Source organism: Apis florea, unplaced genomic scaffold, assembly GCF_048593485.1.
Source record: "Apis florea isolate Af1SG1 unplaced genomic scaffold, ASM4859348v1 contig_3798_pilon, whole genome shotgun sequence".
NCBI lineage: Eukaryota > Metazoa > Arthropoda > Insecta > Hymenoptera > Apidae > Apis > Apis florea.
The window spans coordinates 912,501-932,770 of NW_028256860.1; the positions used below are offsets into that span (position 1 = coordinate 912,501).

Genomic DNA, 20,270 nt, shown 5'->3' on the forward strand with positions numbered 1-20,270 from the left:
TTTATGAATTCAATAAACAAGGGGATTGTGATGTAAGAGATGCGTTGTGGTGACATCGCGGCAACCGCGATAGCCCTTCTCATTCTTGGGCAGATCCAGGGACCACGGCAGACGAGGTAAGATATTTTCGTTCATTGGAAATTTAGCATCCAATTGAATCTCGAAATTTCGAAATTAATAGTAATTAATAATTATCGGTGTTGGATCAGTCATTTATAAATTATAATTTGCAAGTAAATCATCAATATATGTATTTAAACTATTTATTTCATAAGGTGTAAATTTAATAATTAAAAAGTGAGTTGATATTTATTGCCATCGTTCGTTTGACTATTCATGATTTTATACGAATGTTTATTTAATAAAGATTAATATGATAATATCGATAAGATATGAAATGACATCAAAAATAAGAATTAATTTTAATAATTTTAATCGCATTTAATGTTTTCTGCAGATAATCGTTGGTATTTTTGTTTATTTCAGCTTCGGACAATTTTATTTAAGTAGTTTGTCAACTTTTATAAATTTTATTGGTTTTTTGATTAAAAATATGGATCTACGATGAATCTACGAAATAGCAATTTGATGATTAGAAAAAGAATTTTTACAAATTTTTAAAAAAAATTATAATTCCATTGCGTATATTTATTTCTAATTTTTGTTATATGTTTTATTATTTTTATGTTTTTAATATTTTTACGTTCACAGACTCATTAGTTATATATAATCAGTTACAAAATTATTTAAACAAAATGTTCTTATTTTTAATAAATTTTTTTTATCAAAACATTATTTTAAAGAAACAAAATCAATGCTCAAAATTTCAGCTTTTTTAATCTTTCAAATATAATTTTGGTAATGGTATGAAATAAAGCCAAATTTTAAACGATAAAATGTTGTGAAAAGTATTCTCAGATGAGATTATATTTAAAAATAAAAAATGCCGAAATTTCAATAAAAAATTGCTCCATACGTAATCTATCACATAATTTACATGCACACGAAATTTCAGCAAAATCAAATAAATTTTCTTCTAACACACAATGGTTCTAACAAAAACCATTCTAAAATTTCCACCAAACGTACCCTCTACCCATCGCCACCCGTGACGTAGTTCGTTTAACTTGCATCAACACCGCGTCTCTTCTCAGCGGAAGAATGAAAAGAAGAAGAAGAAAAAAAAAAAGAATTCGCAACTTTATCATCGCATTCATATTGTGCCGTCTGCGCGACACGTATCCTCTCTTCAATAACAAAGTAGAGAAGATATAGGGTCCACTATAGGTTATTTGTAAAGTAACTTTCTATGTTGGTCGGCTGACAATATTCACAAAGGCGTGTCCCCTCCTTTTTTTTCCACGAGAGAAAGAGAAACAGAGAGAAAGACAGAGAGAGAGAGAGAGAGAGAAGACAACGACAGTAGGAAAAGAGAAGCACCGCCGACACGCAACGGGGCCCAGCGAAGCGAGGTGATCGCGTTTGGGCCCTCGAAGGGATCCGGAACGACGAAGGGACCACCTCGATCGAGATTCGGTTTCGTCGCAGAGACTCAATCGTTCGCACTTCACCGGTAGATCCAACCTGAGATAAGGGTAAACGACCTATCCCCGGAGGCTGTTGTAAAAATACGGGGGTACGCTCGATAAACCTTCCTTTTTCCTTTCTTTCTGCCGCACCGTGACACTGACGAAGCGTGAAGGCTGGCCGAGTAAATTTCTAGGCGAAATTTACTGTTGTTTTCGGTAATTTTGGTGCTGGTTTGAGGTAGCGTGCAGCGAGACAGATCTTGAAGTCCTTTTACATAAGCCTTTCTTTGACTTTTCTTTGGGAAGAGGATTTGTTGGCGTTTTAGTCTTTCTTCTCTTTTTTCTTTTCGATAATTGCGATCTACGTCTACGATCCATAGATCCAGAGTTCTCGAATCTTCTCTAAACTGTCTCTGGTTTACTACTTTCTTCGACAAAGAAAGAAAGAAAAGTTGAAAAAGGATTGTGGTGAGACAAAGTTTACTTTTCGATCATGCTTGTGTATTTGAAGTAATATTTCGAAATGTTTCTTTTTGTTTTCTTCGATATTGGGAAAATGGGAAGATCAAAAGGATTTCTGAAATTTTATTCCTTTTTTGATAATTTTCATTAGAGATACGTGATTTGAAAATCTTTCCTATATTATAAATATTTTCTATTTTCTTCGATGAAGCAAAGTAGATTAATAGGAGTTATGCTAAGGCAATTTTTATTATTGTTTTTAATAATCTTGTATACGTATTGTATTTAAAATATTTACTGCGAAAATTTCGAAATCTTTTTAAAATCTTCTTGTTTTCCCTGACATTAATTGTATAAAGATAGGTGGTAACAGAATAGATATATCTTATTATTTTCAAAAGTTTGAATTATAAATAAATAATAATATGATAGAGCAAGTAACTACAAATGTATTAAAAATGAAATATAATAGGATTCATAATCTTTTATTAATACATTAAAATTCTAATTTTGTAATTAATATAATTAATATACGAAAAATATTAAATACTTTACTTATTTCTTTTATACGAAAATTATTAGAAAAAATTATATTAAATTATTAAAGATTATTATTAAAAGTTAAATTGAATGAAAATCAAGATTTACAATATAGAAATTACACATAGAAATTCATGAAAATTAGAGGCAAAATTGATATATTGTAATTAAATGTATTTTTTTATTATTTAAAATTTTAGACAACATTTTTCCTTTGCTTTAAAAATTCTCAAGTAATTAATTATATTGTAAAACAAAGTAACATTTATATTTTCATCAAAAATTTTCTGTATTAAAAAAAATATTATTGCAATAATTTATATATCTAAATAAAAACTAAATTTTCATCTTAAAAATATAATAATTTAATTTCTTCATGTTTTTTTCAAAACATTTTAAAATAAGAAATAAAAACAACAATATAACATATTGAAATTTATTTTTCATTATTCTCGTAACAAATATATTTTGAAACAATTTTTAAAATTATAATCATTTAATTAAATCAAAAAGATTCAAGAAAAGAAAGAATTACTTCACCATCGAAACTACAATTTTTCCTCGCAAAAAAAAAAAAAAAAGAAAAATATATAAACGAAGTGCCATTCGTGTAGAAAAAAATGAAAAATGAAAGAAAGCATCAAGGCCATGCGAAGGGTTGCATCTAGAGGCAAATGTAACGCGAGGCAAGCTCTGCTCATCGTATCGACACGTGCTGCGGACCCGTCACACCTTGTCAAACTTTCACACCTGTGCTATGAAGTTTGATGCACGGCCCAGTGTTCTTACGCGTATGATAAATTCAGACAGCTCCTTGAAAATCATGCATTGAATTACGCTCTTCTTGGGCGCATCCTCTTGACGTTTACACGTGTTCCTCACCTGTGTGTATTAATTTTACCGGTATTTTACAAAGTGTTATATACGGCGAGATCTACGCATGCCTGGCGACGATTTAGCTGTAAATCTTTACGGCTACAAGATTTTAAAAGTCACCCTGACATTCTTAAATGCAGTTTCGTAAATTAGTTAGGAGAAAGGAATTTTATGAGATAAAATTCAAATTTTCTTTTAAATTTGCAACTTTGCGCAAACGTTTTAAGTGTTTTTTTTTTTTTTTTTTTTTTTTTTAATTAAAAGAATATTTCAGAAATAATATTTTTTCTAATTGTGGAAATATTTTTTTTACATATTGTAAAGGTAATTTAAAATTGCATAAATTCTGGAGATCAAAGTGATCATTGTAAATTCGTTCATGAACATCTTAATTAATTTTTCAATCTACTAAAAATCTCAAAATTCTACTAAAAGTTCATTTTATTATGACTTTTTAATTTAAAAATTATTATATTACATTATCTTTTAGGAATTATTATTATATTTAAGAATAATTATTATACATCGATGTTAATATATAATAAAATTTTTTAAATTACATTACATATTTCAACTGAAAAATTATTCGCAAAAAAGAATAAATCCTCCAATTTACAATCTTTCGCTTTGCATCTGAGGTCGTATGTATTCCGGCTATTCATGCGTCTAAAATCACATTCCATCGTACAACTACCAAAAATTCCCCTAAATTCTCTTGCCAAGCGAGCGACTGCTTTATTTTTAAACCACTCATACCGAATTCACGGCATCGCATCAACGTTCGTCGTCTCGAACAATATACATTAAATTATGAAAATATGACACAAAATTCCATATACCCTACATCAGCTTTCTTCACTTAACTAATTATACGTTTCTTGCTACGTTTCCATTCTATCTCCTCTCATTTTATCGATCAACTTTTTTATCATTCATAGATTGCATTAATATTTATCGGATTATAGATATTGATCAACGTGTCAATCAAAATATTTCTCGTTTGATTAAAAATTACGTTTCACTGTTTCATAGTAATAAGGTCGTAACAGAAGTAGCCGAGTTTTTTCGTTGTTGATCGTTACGCATGGAACCGGCTCACAAATTGCCGTTATTAAATTATTAAGAGATAACATTATCACTGGTTGATCGTCATAACGATGGAATACCTTTTCCACGACTTTGTGTAATCTTACGTAAAGACATATAGATTCCAATCGTTCACGTTTATACGTGCACGATATCTGTGTATTAAGAGGTGAATTTAGATTTTTCATTTGGATATGCATCACGGATGATTCATCCATGTGAAAGATAAAAACTAGAATATTCACACGAATCCTTTTATTTTTAGAGAAACGACACGCAACATAAGGCAATAAATTTGTCCCAAATCTGATTCATATGCTGTATATAAAGTGTTACTGTACTTATATCTTTGAAGGGTTGATTCTAGAAGATCATCTAAACATCAAAACAAGCACAAAATATTGAGATTTATTGATTAAGTTGTAAATAGAGTATGGAAAAAATTTTATGCAAAATAAATGATTACTAAAGAAATGAAGCTTAAATAAAGATTTATTTTGTTCCTTAAATTTTTTCATATTACATGCATTCTGTAGATTTTTGTATATTCAAATTTTTCATAAATGTAAATACATCATGTGGTGTATTTATAAATAAATAAAATTTATTAAAAATTCCATCTTGCTTCGTTTAATGCAAAATTAAATTGTTTATAACTTAATGAATAAATCTCGATCGATATTTTATATTAATTTTTATGTTTGTTTTGAAACAAATAATCGATTCTTTTACCTTATAAATATATTAGATATATAATATATATATATATATATAAATTCATTTACATATTTCTATATTATATCTAATATACTTATATTGATATATCATATGTATACATATATATATATAAAGTATGTGTATGTATGTTTTAAGATTGAAATATAATCAACACTGTAAAATATCTCGTATCTCAATTTTAACTTTAATTATAGTCAATTATAACAATAATAATCTAAATATAGATGGATTGATTTTTGAAAATTGTATTCGTAAAATCATTCAACTTGTAATACAATCTATAGCTTTATTTATATAAAGTTCAAGGTTCGAGATGTCTCTCTGACCACTCTTTCTTTCTAAAGGTTAACGATTGAATTCGTTTCTTAGTTAGTAGTTTGTAAAATGTCGGTAAATGAAATAAATGAGTATCAGAATAAAGACAGATTGGAATCTGAATGGCTGTATACTTGTTTCTGGACAGGTTTAAACTTGTCACTGTTGCTTTACTATGGATGAATCATGTTTGCAATTCATCAAAAGTAGAGATATGCTCACTAATCATTTGGAATATTCATTTTAGACGATGAAAACAATATTTATGCATTTTATTGTGGATTAAATCACGATGCGCATCTAACGTATAATTTTGATGCGGATGAATTTTGCCACATCGTATTCTTGCAAGTTTGAGTCTTAGCAATTTCGAACGATTTGAGCAATTCAATTTTATATTATGCTGAATAGCATTATTGTACAATAATTTATTAATAATTATATCATAATAACATTATGATAAGTTACAAGTCATATCATTATTTAATCGTATATTATTTAATGAGATAATTAAACCAATTTAGAAAACAATTTAAAAAAATTATGAAATTTTGTTATCAAACATATTATAACAATAACAAATTCAGAAACAGAATGAATAAGATTTTATAACTAAATTTTAAAAAATTTTAAGATATTCAATTGTGCTATTTAATATTAAATAATAAAATCTTTATTTCTATAATTTATTACAAGTAAAATTTCATTGATTAATTATTCCACAATTGTCTGTTTCAAATAATCAAAAAAATTTTATTCCTTTTTTTACAATATTATAAATATTGTGAAAAATAAGAAACTTTAATAAAGTTATTTCTCACAGATAGATATGAATAATTGTTAAAATTTCCTATTTAGCATTCTAAGAAAAATTAAAATTAAGCATTAAAATTTTGTTTTTTACTAAATAACCTTAAGAAATCTAATGTTTAATCAATTTTTTGAGGCCATTTATAAATTAACTTTACTTTCAAGTTTCAAGATTTCTGAATTTATTTAAAAAATGTTAAATTTTAAATATATTGTAAAATATCTAGAAAATATTATTTGCAAGAAATTAATATACATGATATTTGTATTTGTAGGTATTTTAATAAATCTCTTTCTGATTCTCTTTTTTCTCGTACCTCATATAATCATAATAATCACAATTGGAAGAAAATAAAAGGATACAGAGTTATAAGGAGTTCCATTCTTAGAATGCAGAGATGAAGTTCGTGTAACTTTATGGGTCTCCCCCTGTTATTGACTTCGATTCACCTTTTATATCTCTCCACTGGTCAACATCGTTCTGCTATATCTTTCGGATTCGATTTTATTTGTAGAGTTAGGTTGCATGACATGTGTGCGTGCGCGTGCGCGCGCAAAAGGATTCGTTTCTTCTGAGGGGGTTATACGAGACGCATTGTTAGTCTGGTGGAAGTAGATGAGGCGGTAAGATTTATTTTGTTACCGAGATATTTAGATCTTTTTCTCCGATGTTTACAAGATTGAAAATATACATTCATACGTATATTTTTGTTGTTGAATCTTTTGGTGAAAATTTTAAACTGAAAAAATTTTCATTGTGCTTCATCAACATATATTGTGCAAAGAATAATTTAAATAAAACTTAAATTATTGTTAAAAAGTGCAAAAAATAATTTAATTATAAGTAATTGATAATTATCCATCAAAAAATAAAAGTATCTAATGGGAATAACAATATATATCTGTTATATTGAAAAATAATTTAAATACATAATTATTAAAAAATATAAAGAATAATTTAATAAGCATAGATAATTTTAAATGATTGTTAAAAAGTGTAAAAAATAATTTAAGTATAAATAATTTATAAGTATTCATCAAAAAATATCAAAAATATCATCAAAAAGTATTCAATGAGAATAACAATATATATATTTGTATATATATTTTATTATATAAAAAATAATTTAAATACGGGTAATTATTAAAAAAAAATTATAAAGAATAATTTAATAAGTATAGATAATTGATAACTATCAGAATATAAAAATAAAATTTATAAAGTTACGATGTGAAGTATAATTACTAAAAGTAATTATTAACGCATCATTAAAAAAGTAAAAAAGCGAAATATGCTTATATTTATAATGCAATCATTGCCAATTGAATGAAGAGATTGATGAACGTGATCTATGCATTGCAAAATTGCAACACGTGAAAGGGAGAATTGCTGGAATGTTACTTGTTTTTTTTTTACACGGTCGAGTAATTATACTCGTTTGATGCATGCAAATAATATTTAACGATTAATAGATGAAATATTTTATGAGAATATAGGATTTTGTTCTGTGAATTTTTACGATTTCCTGAAAATTTTTCATCAAATTTATCCTCAAATCTTATTTATTAAAAATTATATTCAAAATATTTGTGTAATAATATAATATAATAATTTTTAGAGAATAAAATAATTTTTAATTTTTAATTCAGTGAACTTGTTTTATATTAAATAAATTTTTTGAAATGTGGTAAATCATTTAAAAATTATTATTTACATTTTTGAATTAAATTTTATACATTTTTATTCAATATTTTAATAATATAATTTTTTTTTAGCAAATAATATTTCTTATTATGTAATAATTGTGGATAAAGAAATTTAGATTTAGAATAAATTAAAAAAATTATCATTTTATAAATATTTATTTTAATTTATTCATTTATATGTAAACATTATTTTACGTATTTATTTTAAAGTTATTAATAAATTCATAAAAAGAAAAAATATTATAATTAGTTATATAAAATAATGATTTTATAATATAAAAATAAAAAGTTAAAAGATAAATTTAATAATGTACTTAAAAAAGTAAGAAATCGGAACTTTGAAACCTTTAAACTATTTCAAAAGATTATTTTTGCATATTAAAATATAAAATTATAAGATTACAAATAAATTTCTTACTAGAATAGAATCTCTATTATTCAAATATTAATAGGAAGATAAAACTTGGATAAAAGAATTTTCGGATAATAGAACAAACTTTTTTTGAATTTTAAAATTATACTACAATTTTATTTATTTATAAAATTATTAATAAAATTGAAATAATGGTGTGAAAATGATTTTTATTATAAAAGTTAGAAATCTTACATATTTTTAAATATTAAATTATACAAATTTTTAAATATATGAAGGAATATGCATTCTTACAAATAATTTTTTATTTCATCCTTTTTCTTTTTTAATGCCATTGATTATCGATTTTGTACCGTTCATCGCTTTTTAATTTCTTAATTATTTTTTATTTCATTTCAATAGTTACTATGTGCTGTCTAACTTAAACAATATTGTCCAATATTAATTCCAATTAAATTTTCATTGTGATAAAAACCTATTGATGATAATCTAAATAGACAATACAAGTCGAACAATAGAATTCGATTAATAAAACTTATATATATTAAAATATTCAGATATGAAAATTCTATTGTATTAAAAATCATACAATTTTGATTTTTTTATTTCGTCCTATTGTTCACATTTTTGCAACTTATCACAATTATTCGATTTTACTGAAAATACGAAATCATCGTTCTCCACGTATCTTGAAATTCGAATCCGATCGTTGTGCAGAAATCTCGCATTAAACGCCTTTCTATTAATTACAGTTTACAAAAAAAAAAAAGAAAAGAAAAAAGGACACAAAGAGACGACAATTTCCAAGCCGGGCGAGGAATTCTCGCCGCATTCTTGGGACACAATGTCCAACGATTACGAGTGTTTCAACCCACCGTAAACCTTTCGAATTAACGAGGGGCTCTTGGTAAGAATTTCCGAAATAATAGTGTGCCGTGTTCGTGTCGATCGATCATAATCTGCCGAGGTTCCAAGGCCTATTAATAAGATTTAAAATTGACCGCGAGATTGTTAATGAAAGCGTGGATATTCATCTCAATTTCGATCGATCGGGCGGAGGGGAAGGAGAAAAAGTGATAATATACGAGTGAAATGCGAGTACTTTGTTCAACGAGAAGATTTGTACGATTTTCTAATAATTTTCTATCCCAATGACTTCCTGTTCCTGGGTGATGACTCTGCATGTGACATTTCATTTTTTTCTTCTTTCTCTATTTAACTTTCTCTATCTACTATGAATAGTAATTATTTAGTAGTAAATATTCGATCGACAGATCGATAAGTATGATAAAGATTAATGTTTATTTATTAACGGAATTTAATATTTTTGAATTTTAGTATTTAAAGTTATATTATTACAGGTACATTTCTTATTTATTATGTTTGTTATGTACATATTTTTTTTCCTTTTTTTTTTTTTAGTTAAAATTTTCATTAATTTTATTATTTTGTTTCTTGTTATTTTTTTTTTTTTAAGTGAAATAATTAATTAATTTATAAGATATTGTGAAATAGAAATGAATTCATTTGCAGTCGTCCAAAACGTTTTATTTACTTTAAATTGTGAAAAATTATAAAACTTGCAGAAAAATTTGAAATCAAATTCAAGATAAAATTTAAAATATAATTTGGAACACACGTAACTATGTGACTTTGGTATAATCATAAACAGCTGGAATATTAAAACGATTTCATAGTTAATATTATATCATAAGCTTAACCATCATAAGTATAATTCCCTTAGGCCCTTATTTAAAGTTTTAGCGAGCATATCGAAGACCAATTTTAAGCAATTATCAAAATTAGTTTCTGAAAATTACGGGGTCATAAAATATTATTAGAAAGTATAGGAACATAGTGATGAGTTCCGGAAGTTTCTCCTGAGACTTGTTTCTACCCCCGATTTAAATACTTATATAATAAAAAATTATCAAACTATTTATAATAAAAAATTATTATTTCAGAAGATATTTTGCAAAATTTATCATACAGTGAACAAAGAAATTAAAGTGAACAGAAGAATATCGTTTTATGCGTTCCCTTCCTTTCATTTACATCATGTTACGAAATCTTCGAATATAAACGAACGAGTTTTATTTCCAAAATTAAATTACCAATATTCTATAATTTTACATAAATGCAGAAATGACATATATATTATTAAATTTTCATTTATAAATTTATTTAATAATTAAAAATATATGTTATAAGAATTTTCATTAAAAAAGATTAATCATATTCAAAATTAGTATTTTTTAATTAAGCAACGAAAATATGAAACTTTATGATCAGACGGTATAATTATACCTAGCTTTCGAAGATAACCATTTTCTTCTCTTCTCACAATCGCATGCATACCTGCATTAATTTAAAATCATTCCAATTAGTTGACTTATTTTTCTTACGTTTATACCAAATTTTTTTAATAGCATGAACGCAAAAAATATAACATGAATTACAATTTACTTTACCCGATATACGCATGACGAAATAACTCACGGCTACCCCCGGCAGCCATTGAGCCTGTTGGTTTCTAAGGAACGGATCGCAGTGGGACACGAGTCGAAAGAGAGGCATCGATGTCGTAGCGGGTTCCAAGCATTAAATTAAGATCTGACGGTGTAAAGTAAGCCTGACTCGGCCCTCCCGCCGTGAAGAGTAGTAATACCATTCAGTAAGTTTGCTTCAGTAGTAGAATACGTGTCTTCATCATCTATGGCAGTTAGTCAGGAACAGGCGCGCGACTTTTGCCGGAAGAATATTATTATCTGCGATCGAAAGATGGAATGCAAGGTTTCCGTTAACGCTCAGCTTCTTATTATGAGTTTCTCCTGAAGCTTTAAAAGAGGATTCATTAAAATCTATTCGCTGATTACTTGTACGCTACATGCGAAAACGAATGTATTTTGCATAAAATTTATTTTTATTTTGTTAAGCTTTATATAAATTGTAATTATACAAGTTCTTTTCCTATATTTTTCCTTATATTGTTTATGTGACAGCTTTGATAAGAGAAGTAAATAGAAGAAGAGGATGAAATAGTAATTCTATTAATTTAATTAGTTTAGTAATTTTATTTAAATATAAAGAAGACAAAAAAATACGATGGAATTGCGGATGAGGAACAAATATCTTTTAAACGAATACTCATAATGGATTTCATAGAATTAGATTATAATTATTATAGGTGCATATATTATTTTCATTATTTTCCTTACATAATACTAGATTCTCTTTAAATACGTTTAAATATTAATCAAATACATACATAGGTATAATTTATAGTAAATGATTAAAAAAAAGATAAAGAAAAAATGTAAAATTAAAATATTTTATTTCATATTTGTTCTTATTTTTGAGATAATTGAATTTAAAAATTTGTAAAGTAAATATGTCTAATCCATAATCTCGTTAACTATTTAATCCATAATATATATTTCTGCTTAATTAATGATTATTTAATGTGTTCATTGATTGACATATTCTAATATAAATTGAATGTCCTCGAATCAATTATTCAATTTTATATGCAAATAAGTTTGTATATGTTCTATGGAGTAAACTATAGAGAAGATAATTCACACATAAAAAAATAAGTCGAAAGTATAAAATAAAATTTTTGACGCTATTTTCAAATAAATAAAGTTCGAACATTTTTCAAATAAAATAAAATTATTCAATAGGTCGTTATTTTATAAGTAAAAATATATAAAAAGAAGAAATTATCGCTTAAATTAAGTTCTTGTTTGAGATTAAATATATATAATCAAAAAAATAGCGAATTTTCAAATTCAATTTTTTTGAAAACCAATTTCCACGAAAAAAATTTATTATATATATTTTTATTTATTATTTTCTCTATTTTTTGTTTATTTTCACAGATGTGTAGAATTATCAAGTTTCGTTTATTTGTATCTAATCGAGAAGTAGAGTAGCTTGTATTTGAAAATTTTTTGAATTCGAAAACGAAAGTTTTAAACGAAAAAATTTATATTTTGTATTTTCATTCATTCGTTTTACTTTTTCATGTAAAATCATCATTTCCAATTATATTAACGTTCATGAGACAATATTTTAAATATTTAATAAATATTCAAAATTGATTTTTTTCAAAAACAAAGATTCTTGATTTTTCGAATTATACTTTTTTTGTGATCTCGTTTGTAGCAAATTGAATGTGTATTCAATGAAATTTCGGTGTTTAAAATTATCGAAAATTCTGGGTAATTACTCGCCTCAATTAATTCTACCTTTCACATTTCTCTCATTCGTGCGCCTATTTTCCTCCTCAAGAAATATATTTTCCTTTAAATATTCATAAACATATTAAATAACTTTAATGGAGACAAATTCCAAAGTGTGTTAGTAAACCTCTTTTAAACACCACTCCACGACATGAAATATTATTTCCACATTTCACGTTCGACTTAAAATAAAGTGAAGCATCTTTGATTTTTCGCGAAATGAACGCCTCGGGCAACGTCACGCGACTTTTAATCATCGTTACGTTTAATGAATTCGCAACCTGATCAACTTGCCTTCCCTTTACAGTAACGTCGAGCATTTCGCGCGAGTTTTAATTAATCTTATTCGCGTCGATCGCATAAATATTAATTACACGTGAAAGTGTGATGCGTGAGTAATATCCATCTGAATCGAATATTCATCTGGATTAATTTCCCATCCGATTGAGGCTCAGATCGTGGAAACATTGTACTCTCTTTCTCTTCTGATCTCTCTCTCTCTCTCTCTTTTTTTCTTTATTTATTTTTCTCTCTTTCACTTTTTGAGATTGATGGCAGCAAAAACTTTCGACTCATCGTTCACGAAAGCGGCGCGAATTTTCTCAGAGGATTTCTCGATAAGAATCTTCGAAGAATACACGTGCTAATTAAACGATTACCGCTCTCGAATCGGGCGGGTGTGTCCCTTGATGTTTCCAAGATAAACGGGATGTCGAAGCTGTTTCAAGAAAGTTCTCGAGGAGGAATCAACCTTGGAATCTGGTTGATTATTTTCGACCGGTATCTCTAGCGTAATTTAATTTTACTCCGAAAGGAAGACTTTCTCGAAAGTTGCCAATTATTGGAAATAATACGGAATTAATTCGACGATGTCGAATATATTAAACATTGTTTTTTAATAGAGAAATCGTGAAAAGGACTCGTTCTTAAGGAAATTGAAGAAATAAATTTAACGGAGGGAAAAATTAATCGGTAGTGATTTGATCATTTTGAGAATGCTCGTTGTAAGTATAAGTATATTTACAATTTAAAAAATATTTTGCAATTTCCGATCATTATATTTATATGAATTATTGTATACTAATTATCAATAATGATTAAATTTAATAGATAGAAAATGTGTACCTATTACAATTCTTCTTTCTTATAAATACATTTTGGATTTTGAAACGTGTTCAAATATATCATATTATATATATTTATTATATATAAAATATAAATCATTGTATCATATAATACATTTACTTATCAAAACAATATATAAAAATATCCAATTTTTTCGAAATTTTTATTAAATTGGAATTTTTATTATTTTTTAATATAATTTTCGTACATATAATTCAGAATCGTTGCGAATTCGCGTAAACGTACATCACGACCAAAAATTTTAATTCAAAAGATTTATAAAATTTACATCAATCGTGAATAAAACCAATACCAAAACAAAGTGTAAAATGCAACATATGCTTCGCATATATATTTCACCTAAAAAAGCAAATCCCAATTACAAGAATGTTACAAAAAAAAAAAAAAAAAAAAAAGAACGAGGCCGATCTCTATTAAAATTAGCCTACGTCGAATTCTTCGCTTTGTCATCGAGAATGGTCGCGTCGCGCGCAAAAACGGGCGTTCGGTATCCGTGGAACTGGAATACGAACGTATGGCGCGTTGGGGATGGAATGGAACGGCGGAGCACGCGATGCACGCACGGGGAAGAGGAACGGGCGAAAAAAGGCTGGGCGAAGATCCAATTAAAATAACCAGTGGTCAGCGGACGTCGCCCGAAAGAAGTATAATGAGAGGGGGAAATGAATAAAGGAGGGGCGAAGGGGTGGAGGTAAAAGGATGAGGTGGAAAGACAAAGGGCGAGACGAAACGCGGTCGCCCTTTCGAATAAAAGGTAAGCCCCCCCGTCCCCGCAGAGGCACAAAGCGCCATTAAAATATCTCTAAGTGCCCTGGTTCGGCCGTGAAAGATGTCGACCTAAGCCCGCGGCGTCCACGCGATTCAAATTGATTAAACGCAAGGATGGTAGAAGAAGCGGGGGCCCTCTCTAGGGTTTCGCCTCGTGGGTTAGGAGCTGGCCGGCCAGCTGAATTCCTCGCCTCCCTTTCACGGATGACGGCCCGTAAGATCCGTTCCGGGGTGTCGTTTTTATTGGTTTATTCGGTTGTTCGATGGTACGCGTTGATAGTATCGCGGCCGCCTTGGAATGAGGACCTGCTTTGAACATTTAGTGCAGGTTGAAATGGAGTGTTTTAAAACGCGTTTCAGAAGTGGATTCTTTTTTATTCGGGCATAGATTTTTTTGTCTGGTTCCGTTTTGGATTTGGAATTGAATTTTTTCTATTGCTCGATGATTGTAGATTCGTATATGTGTGTTTCTTTGCGTTTGATTATGGGTATTAGATTTGGATCGCGTTCTTATTGTTCGATTTTAGTTTTTGAGTGTTGTACTGCGTATTTTGTTTGCGTTATGTATTAAATGTAGATTTGAATTGGAGATAATTATTTATAGAAAAGGATATTTCTCACCGATTTCGATGAGACCTTGGAATATATTGTCTTGGTCATCATTCCGAACAAATTTTTCCTTTACGATTCGTTTTGTTTTCAAATATTTGGAAAAAAACTTGTTGAACTTATATGGCTTCAATATGGCTTGAATTCTAAACGATCTTAAATTAATAATAATTACATTCCTATATTATTTAATCTAATTTCATTTAATGAAATGGATTAGAGGTTAGGTTATACTTTTTTTTTCGTTTATTGCTTAATGGTGATCGTATTCTAAATTAAAAAAAAAAAATTAATAGGTTAGATTCCAAGTTTCGTTTATTGTCTAATGATACATTCTTACATAGCCAATCTAAACAATAAAAGAGAAAAATTAATGGACGTAATTCATCGTGGAATTACTTTTCGTTTAATTAGAAAAAAATTATCGTAACTATTATATAATTTCGTTATGATTATATTTCTTTTTAACATTTTTAATAATCTTATTACTTCCACAATATGTATGCTTCTTATTCGTAAATCTAAGTATATTATATATTATAATTACAATTATAAATTTAAGTTTCAAAAATTTTTACATATCTCGAAAACTAAATACCGATAAAGAAAGAGTTTTTCAGAATCATATCTTTAATAATATATTTTAAATATAGAAATCGGATAGATATTCTTTTGTAAATAACTATCGAATTTGATTTAGATTATATTTTGATTAAAATATTGTCTTAAGCATCAATAGCTTCTTTCCGTTGGGCGTGAAAGTAGATTTGAATATCTACTCTTCGGTAGATTAATAAAACTATCCGATGATTTATTGACAAGAACCTCATACTTATAAATACAACATCTGACTCTTTCTCTACTCACATTTTCAACTTATTAACTGGAAGAACGAGTTAAATCCTTAGACAGATTATTCTTTTAGACACAATAATTTATTTCCTGAAACTTTATTTATCTATCTTTTTAATACACGATTAAAATCACATTAGAAACGTATAATATTTCGCTCTTCCATCCCATATAATTAAAATAGATCCAACCAAAATTAAGTCTTCTCTAAAAAAAAAAAAAAAAAAAAGAATCCTAATTCTAATTCTACATCTTAACAACCAAGAAACGACTCACTCAACGAGTTAAACCCCCCTTCTAGAATACTAATCATCCATCTCTAACATTTAAAATTATTACCTGACCACTCTCAACACCTCGATCAAGAACAAAACGAAATCACAATCCATGAGAACGTCCACAAAAAACCCATCCTTTAGCTTCTCAAATCAACCATAACGCTCGACACATAACATCAGTGCAAACTGGCTCGATATCTCTCGTTCGCATCGTTTCGATGCTTTGACTTTATCAACTGGCATCGTTCGTTTTCTCCCATAGGGAATCCTAACCTCACTCCAACCTCTTGAGCGCAGTAACTCGCGCGAACTGTCGCGTCACCAATGCGTATTCCGTTCGTTAACGAGGACGCGTGGATCGGTTAATAAAGACATAGATCATGATCCTCGCGGTGTCTCGTTCTCGGCGACGATCACCGATCAGATACGAGATCGTAAATTGCTACAAGTTCCTCGTCCACGTTTCTAAAGAGGGCCGATCGAACACGATCATGATCCGCGTTTAATCGCCTCGCGTCGATACGCTTTCGAAGCGTGTTGTCCGTGGCCAGCCATAGCAACACTGTTGCTGAATAGTCGCTTGCCTTGAAGCTAAAAAAAAAAAAAAAAAAAAAAAAAAGAATCGAAGTTCACCTCTCGAGAGGAGAGTAATATCCTGATGCGAACGATGCTTTTTATGATTGATAACGATTGCTCGTTTCGTGTCTTTTCTTAGTCTTGCTATATATTAAGTAAAAGTTGGTAGCTATCGTAAGAGAGGCCAATTTTTTATTAAACGATTTGAAAGATTGTTTTATCTAGGAGATGATAGAATAGTTAATAATGATAAAATGTAATGTATACAATTATAGTATTATTGTTTTTCTAACAGTTTTTATTTAGTTAGTCAATTAGCTACTATGGTTGATTGATTTTATACATATATTATTGAATAAATTATTAACAATTTATTTTATTCGATGATTTATAAATGAAACTAAAGATTTTTTAATTGAACACAAATTATAATATGAATTATAATATATTTATAAGTTTAAAAATTGATTTCTTACAAAATAACAATTTAAATCTTTATAGAAACAATAAAAATTATAAAGATATAAAATTTAGAAATTATAGGAAAACATAGAAATCAATTAGTTTAAATGCTCATTTTGATTTCAATATTTTTCGTGATTATAGATTATTTATGTACAAAAAATAAATATTTTAATAAATAAATTTTAAAATATTCATTTATATTAATATAATTATATGTGAAAACATAAAATCTTTAAGAAAAAATATTTATTTATAGTCAATTTTTTAATGGATAATAACACTAATAATCATGGCTGCATAACAGAAGTTATTTTTTAATTTATATAATTTATATATGTTTTCACGATACAATAGATACAATATTATTATATTAAAGATAATTCATCTTTATAAGCAATCAATTCCAATTTTTTTTAAACATTGATACATTGGAGATACATTGGCAAATATAAGAAATGGCTGAATTTTTATTAAAATGTAAATAATTAATTATTTAGGAGTTATTTTTAGATAACTTTTAAATAACTTTTAGATATAAGAACGTCATAATTAATTATTTTGTATATTATTGTATATTTTAAATTATATCTATTTATAATATGAAAAAATAAACTATTAATATCAAAATAGATTGATTATCTATGAAAATTTTAACGCCAAATTAGTTCTATGTTTTATATATTAATAGATATGATAATATTTATGCAAAGTAATTTTTAATAAATTAACATATATTAAAAAGGAGAATAATTTTATGAATTTGATTTTATGAATACTTCTAATTAAACAGACAAAAGATGTATGTTATAATAAAATATATAAAGGGAATATAAAAATTTTTATTTTTTTTTTTACTATGCAATAATAATATTATAAAAATCTTCTAATGTTTTTACAATTTTTAATGTCATTTAAGATAAATTAAAAAATATTAAATGGAATCGAAAATAATATGCTAAATAATTCCAAAAATATTATATAATATAATTTTTTAATATATTTAATATAAATTTTTAACATATAATAGAAAATATATAATTAAAATTCACATTTATAATTTTACAATATATATATACACGTACAAAAAGGAAAATCATTTTTGAAGTAATTTTTCATTGATGTTTCAAAATTTTAATAAAACATTCTCTGCATATCAAAAGAATTACCTACATTATAAAAATTTAATTTTTTTAGGTTTTTATTTTTAAAAATTTTTAATGAAAAATGAATATATAAAGTATATTAGTATAGTATAATAAATATATAAAATATAGTGAATCACAAATGCGATTTTTTTAGCGATATAAAAGTTTAATAATAGTTTCCAATATTAATTTTTTGTGTTTTTTAAAATATATGTTTTGTAATGCTATAGAACAAAATTTTAGTTTAAATTACAAAATATTTAGTTTTTTAAGCGTTAAAAAAAAATTAAAACTTTTGAATATTAATTTCATTTTCTTAAAGAGATTTCTTACTGATAAAAAAATCGCTCTATGTATCAGTCATATTTTACATATACACAAAGTTTCAATAAAATCAAAATTTTCAGGCAAGTTAAATTTCTTTTCAATATGGAGTATAAATATTTTTAATTATATCTATTTTTTTTTAATCAATCTTGAATATAATAGTGTTCATTATTTATCATTTTTATACATTTCATTTAAGAAAATTTATAATTTATAAGTTAAAAAGTTAAATTCAAAATCAAAATATATAATATTGATACAATATATAAATAAATTCAAAATCAAGAGAATATTCAATAAGAAATATTGTGTTATTATTTACTTATTGTCAAATAAAGTAAAAAAAAAAAAAAGATACAATAAATTGAATATAAGATAAATTAAAGATTTTATTTCTTATCAATTTTCTATAATTTATAATTTTTTCTTCATTAAACTTATTCTTTTCCTAACAATATTTATAATATATTTAAAATAATTTCTTCATCGGAATAATTCTATTAAAATTTCTTTTATCACAAATTTTAAAAATAAAATGTTAACGTTACAACAAATAAATAAAAAAAAAAGCTTCAATAAAGCTTCCTTTCATTGAAGGTAATATACAAAACGGGAAAATCGATTATTTATGTTAAATGATATTGAAATAATAATGAATGACTATCAGATAATGATGCGTGTGAACGAAGAGATCTTAATGAGATTGAAAAGTAAATGATGTTATTTATAAGATCGGTTACGAAACGGTGTAATTTCACGATCGATCTTGAAAGAGCAAGCAAATACACGTCGCGTAAAAACCGTTTATCAATGATTGCTAACGACCATAGGTAGAAGATGATTGCGTATAATTAAAGGACGAGAATAGGATACGCGCAAGATTGTATCCCTTTACTTGAAATTACTATGAAAAGGGGAGAAGAGCAGAAAAGTAGGGAAGAGAAAAGGACAAGAAGTGTGTACATTGTGAAACGAAGAATTAATTATGAAAAATCAATAATTTCGTTTGAGTATCGACTATGATTCGACAATAACAATAACAAAAAGAATAATAAATCAGGACAAAAAATTAAAATGAATGAAGCAAAAAAATTGATAAAATGATCGATATGGTACAAATAATGCTGGAAATCATTTGGAAAATGTTTTCGTGAAATTAATTGTAAACAAGCATATTTTAGAGCAAGGTCAAATTAAATTGGACAAAAAGAAAAAAATGTTTGTTGTGGTCCTTAAATATATTATTAAATGTAATTTTGCTGCGTATGAAGCTGATATTTATGTTTTGGTAAATTTGTAATGTTTTTAAAGGTTCGATAATTCGATAATATTATAGTGTATAAAAAAGTTAAAATTGAACGAAATGGACATTTATTATATTATAATTAACATATTACAATGTATAAAAAAGTTAAAATTGAACG

At 26.6% G+C, this 20,270-nt stretch overlaps 1 protein-coding gene across 1 annotated transcript in view; it reads left to right on the plus strand.

Annotated features, from left to right (window-relative positions):
• LOC100872236 (protein Wnt-2) overlaps positions 1-20,270 on the plus strand; it is a 144,918-nt gene that overhangs the window by 1,045 nt on the left and 123,603 nt on the right. The window contains exon 1 of the mRNA XM_012485073.3: positions 1-116. This exon is cut by the window's left edge and continues 1,045 nt beyond it. Within this exon, the coding sequence (XP_012340527.1) occupies positions 40-116 (77 nt within the window). The 5' untranslated portion in view covers positions 1-39. The remainder of the gene's footprint in view (positions 117-20,270) is intronic.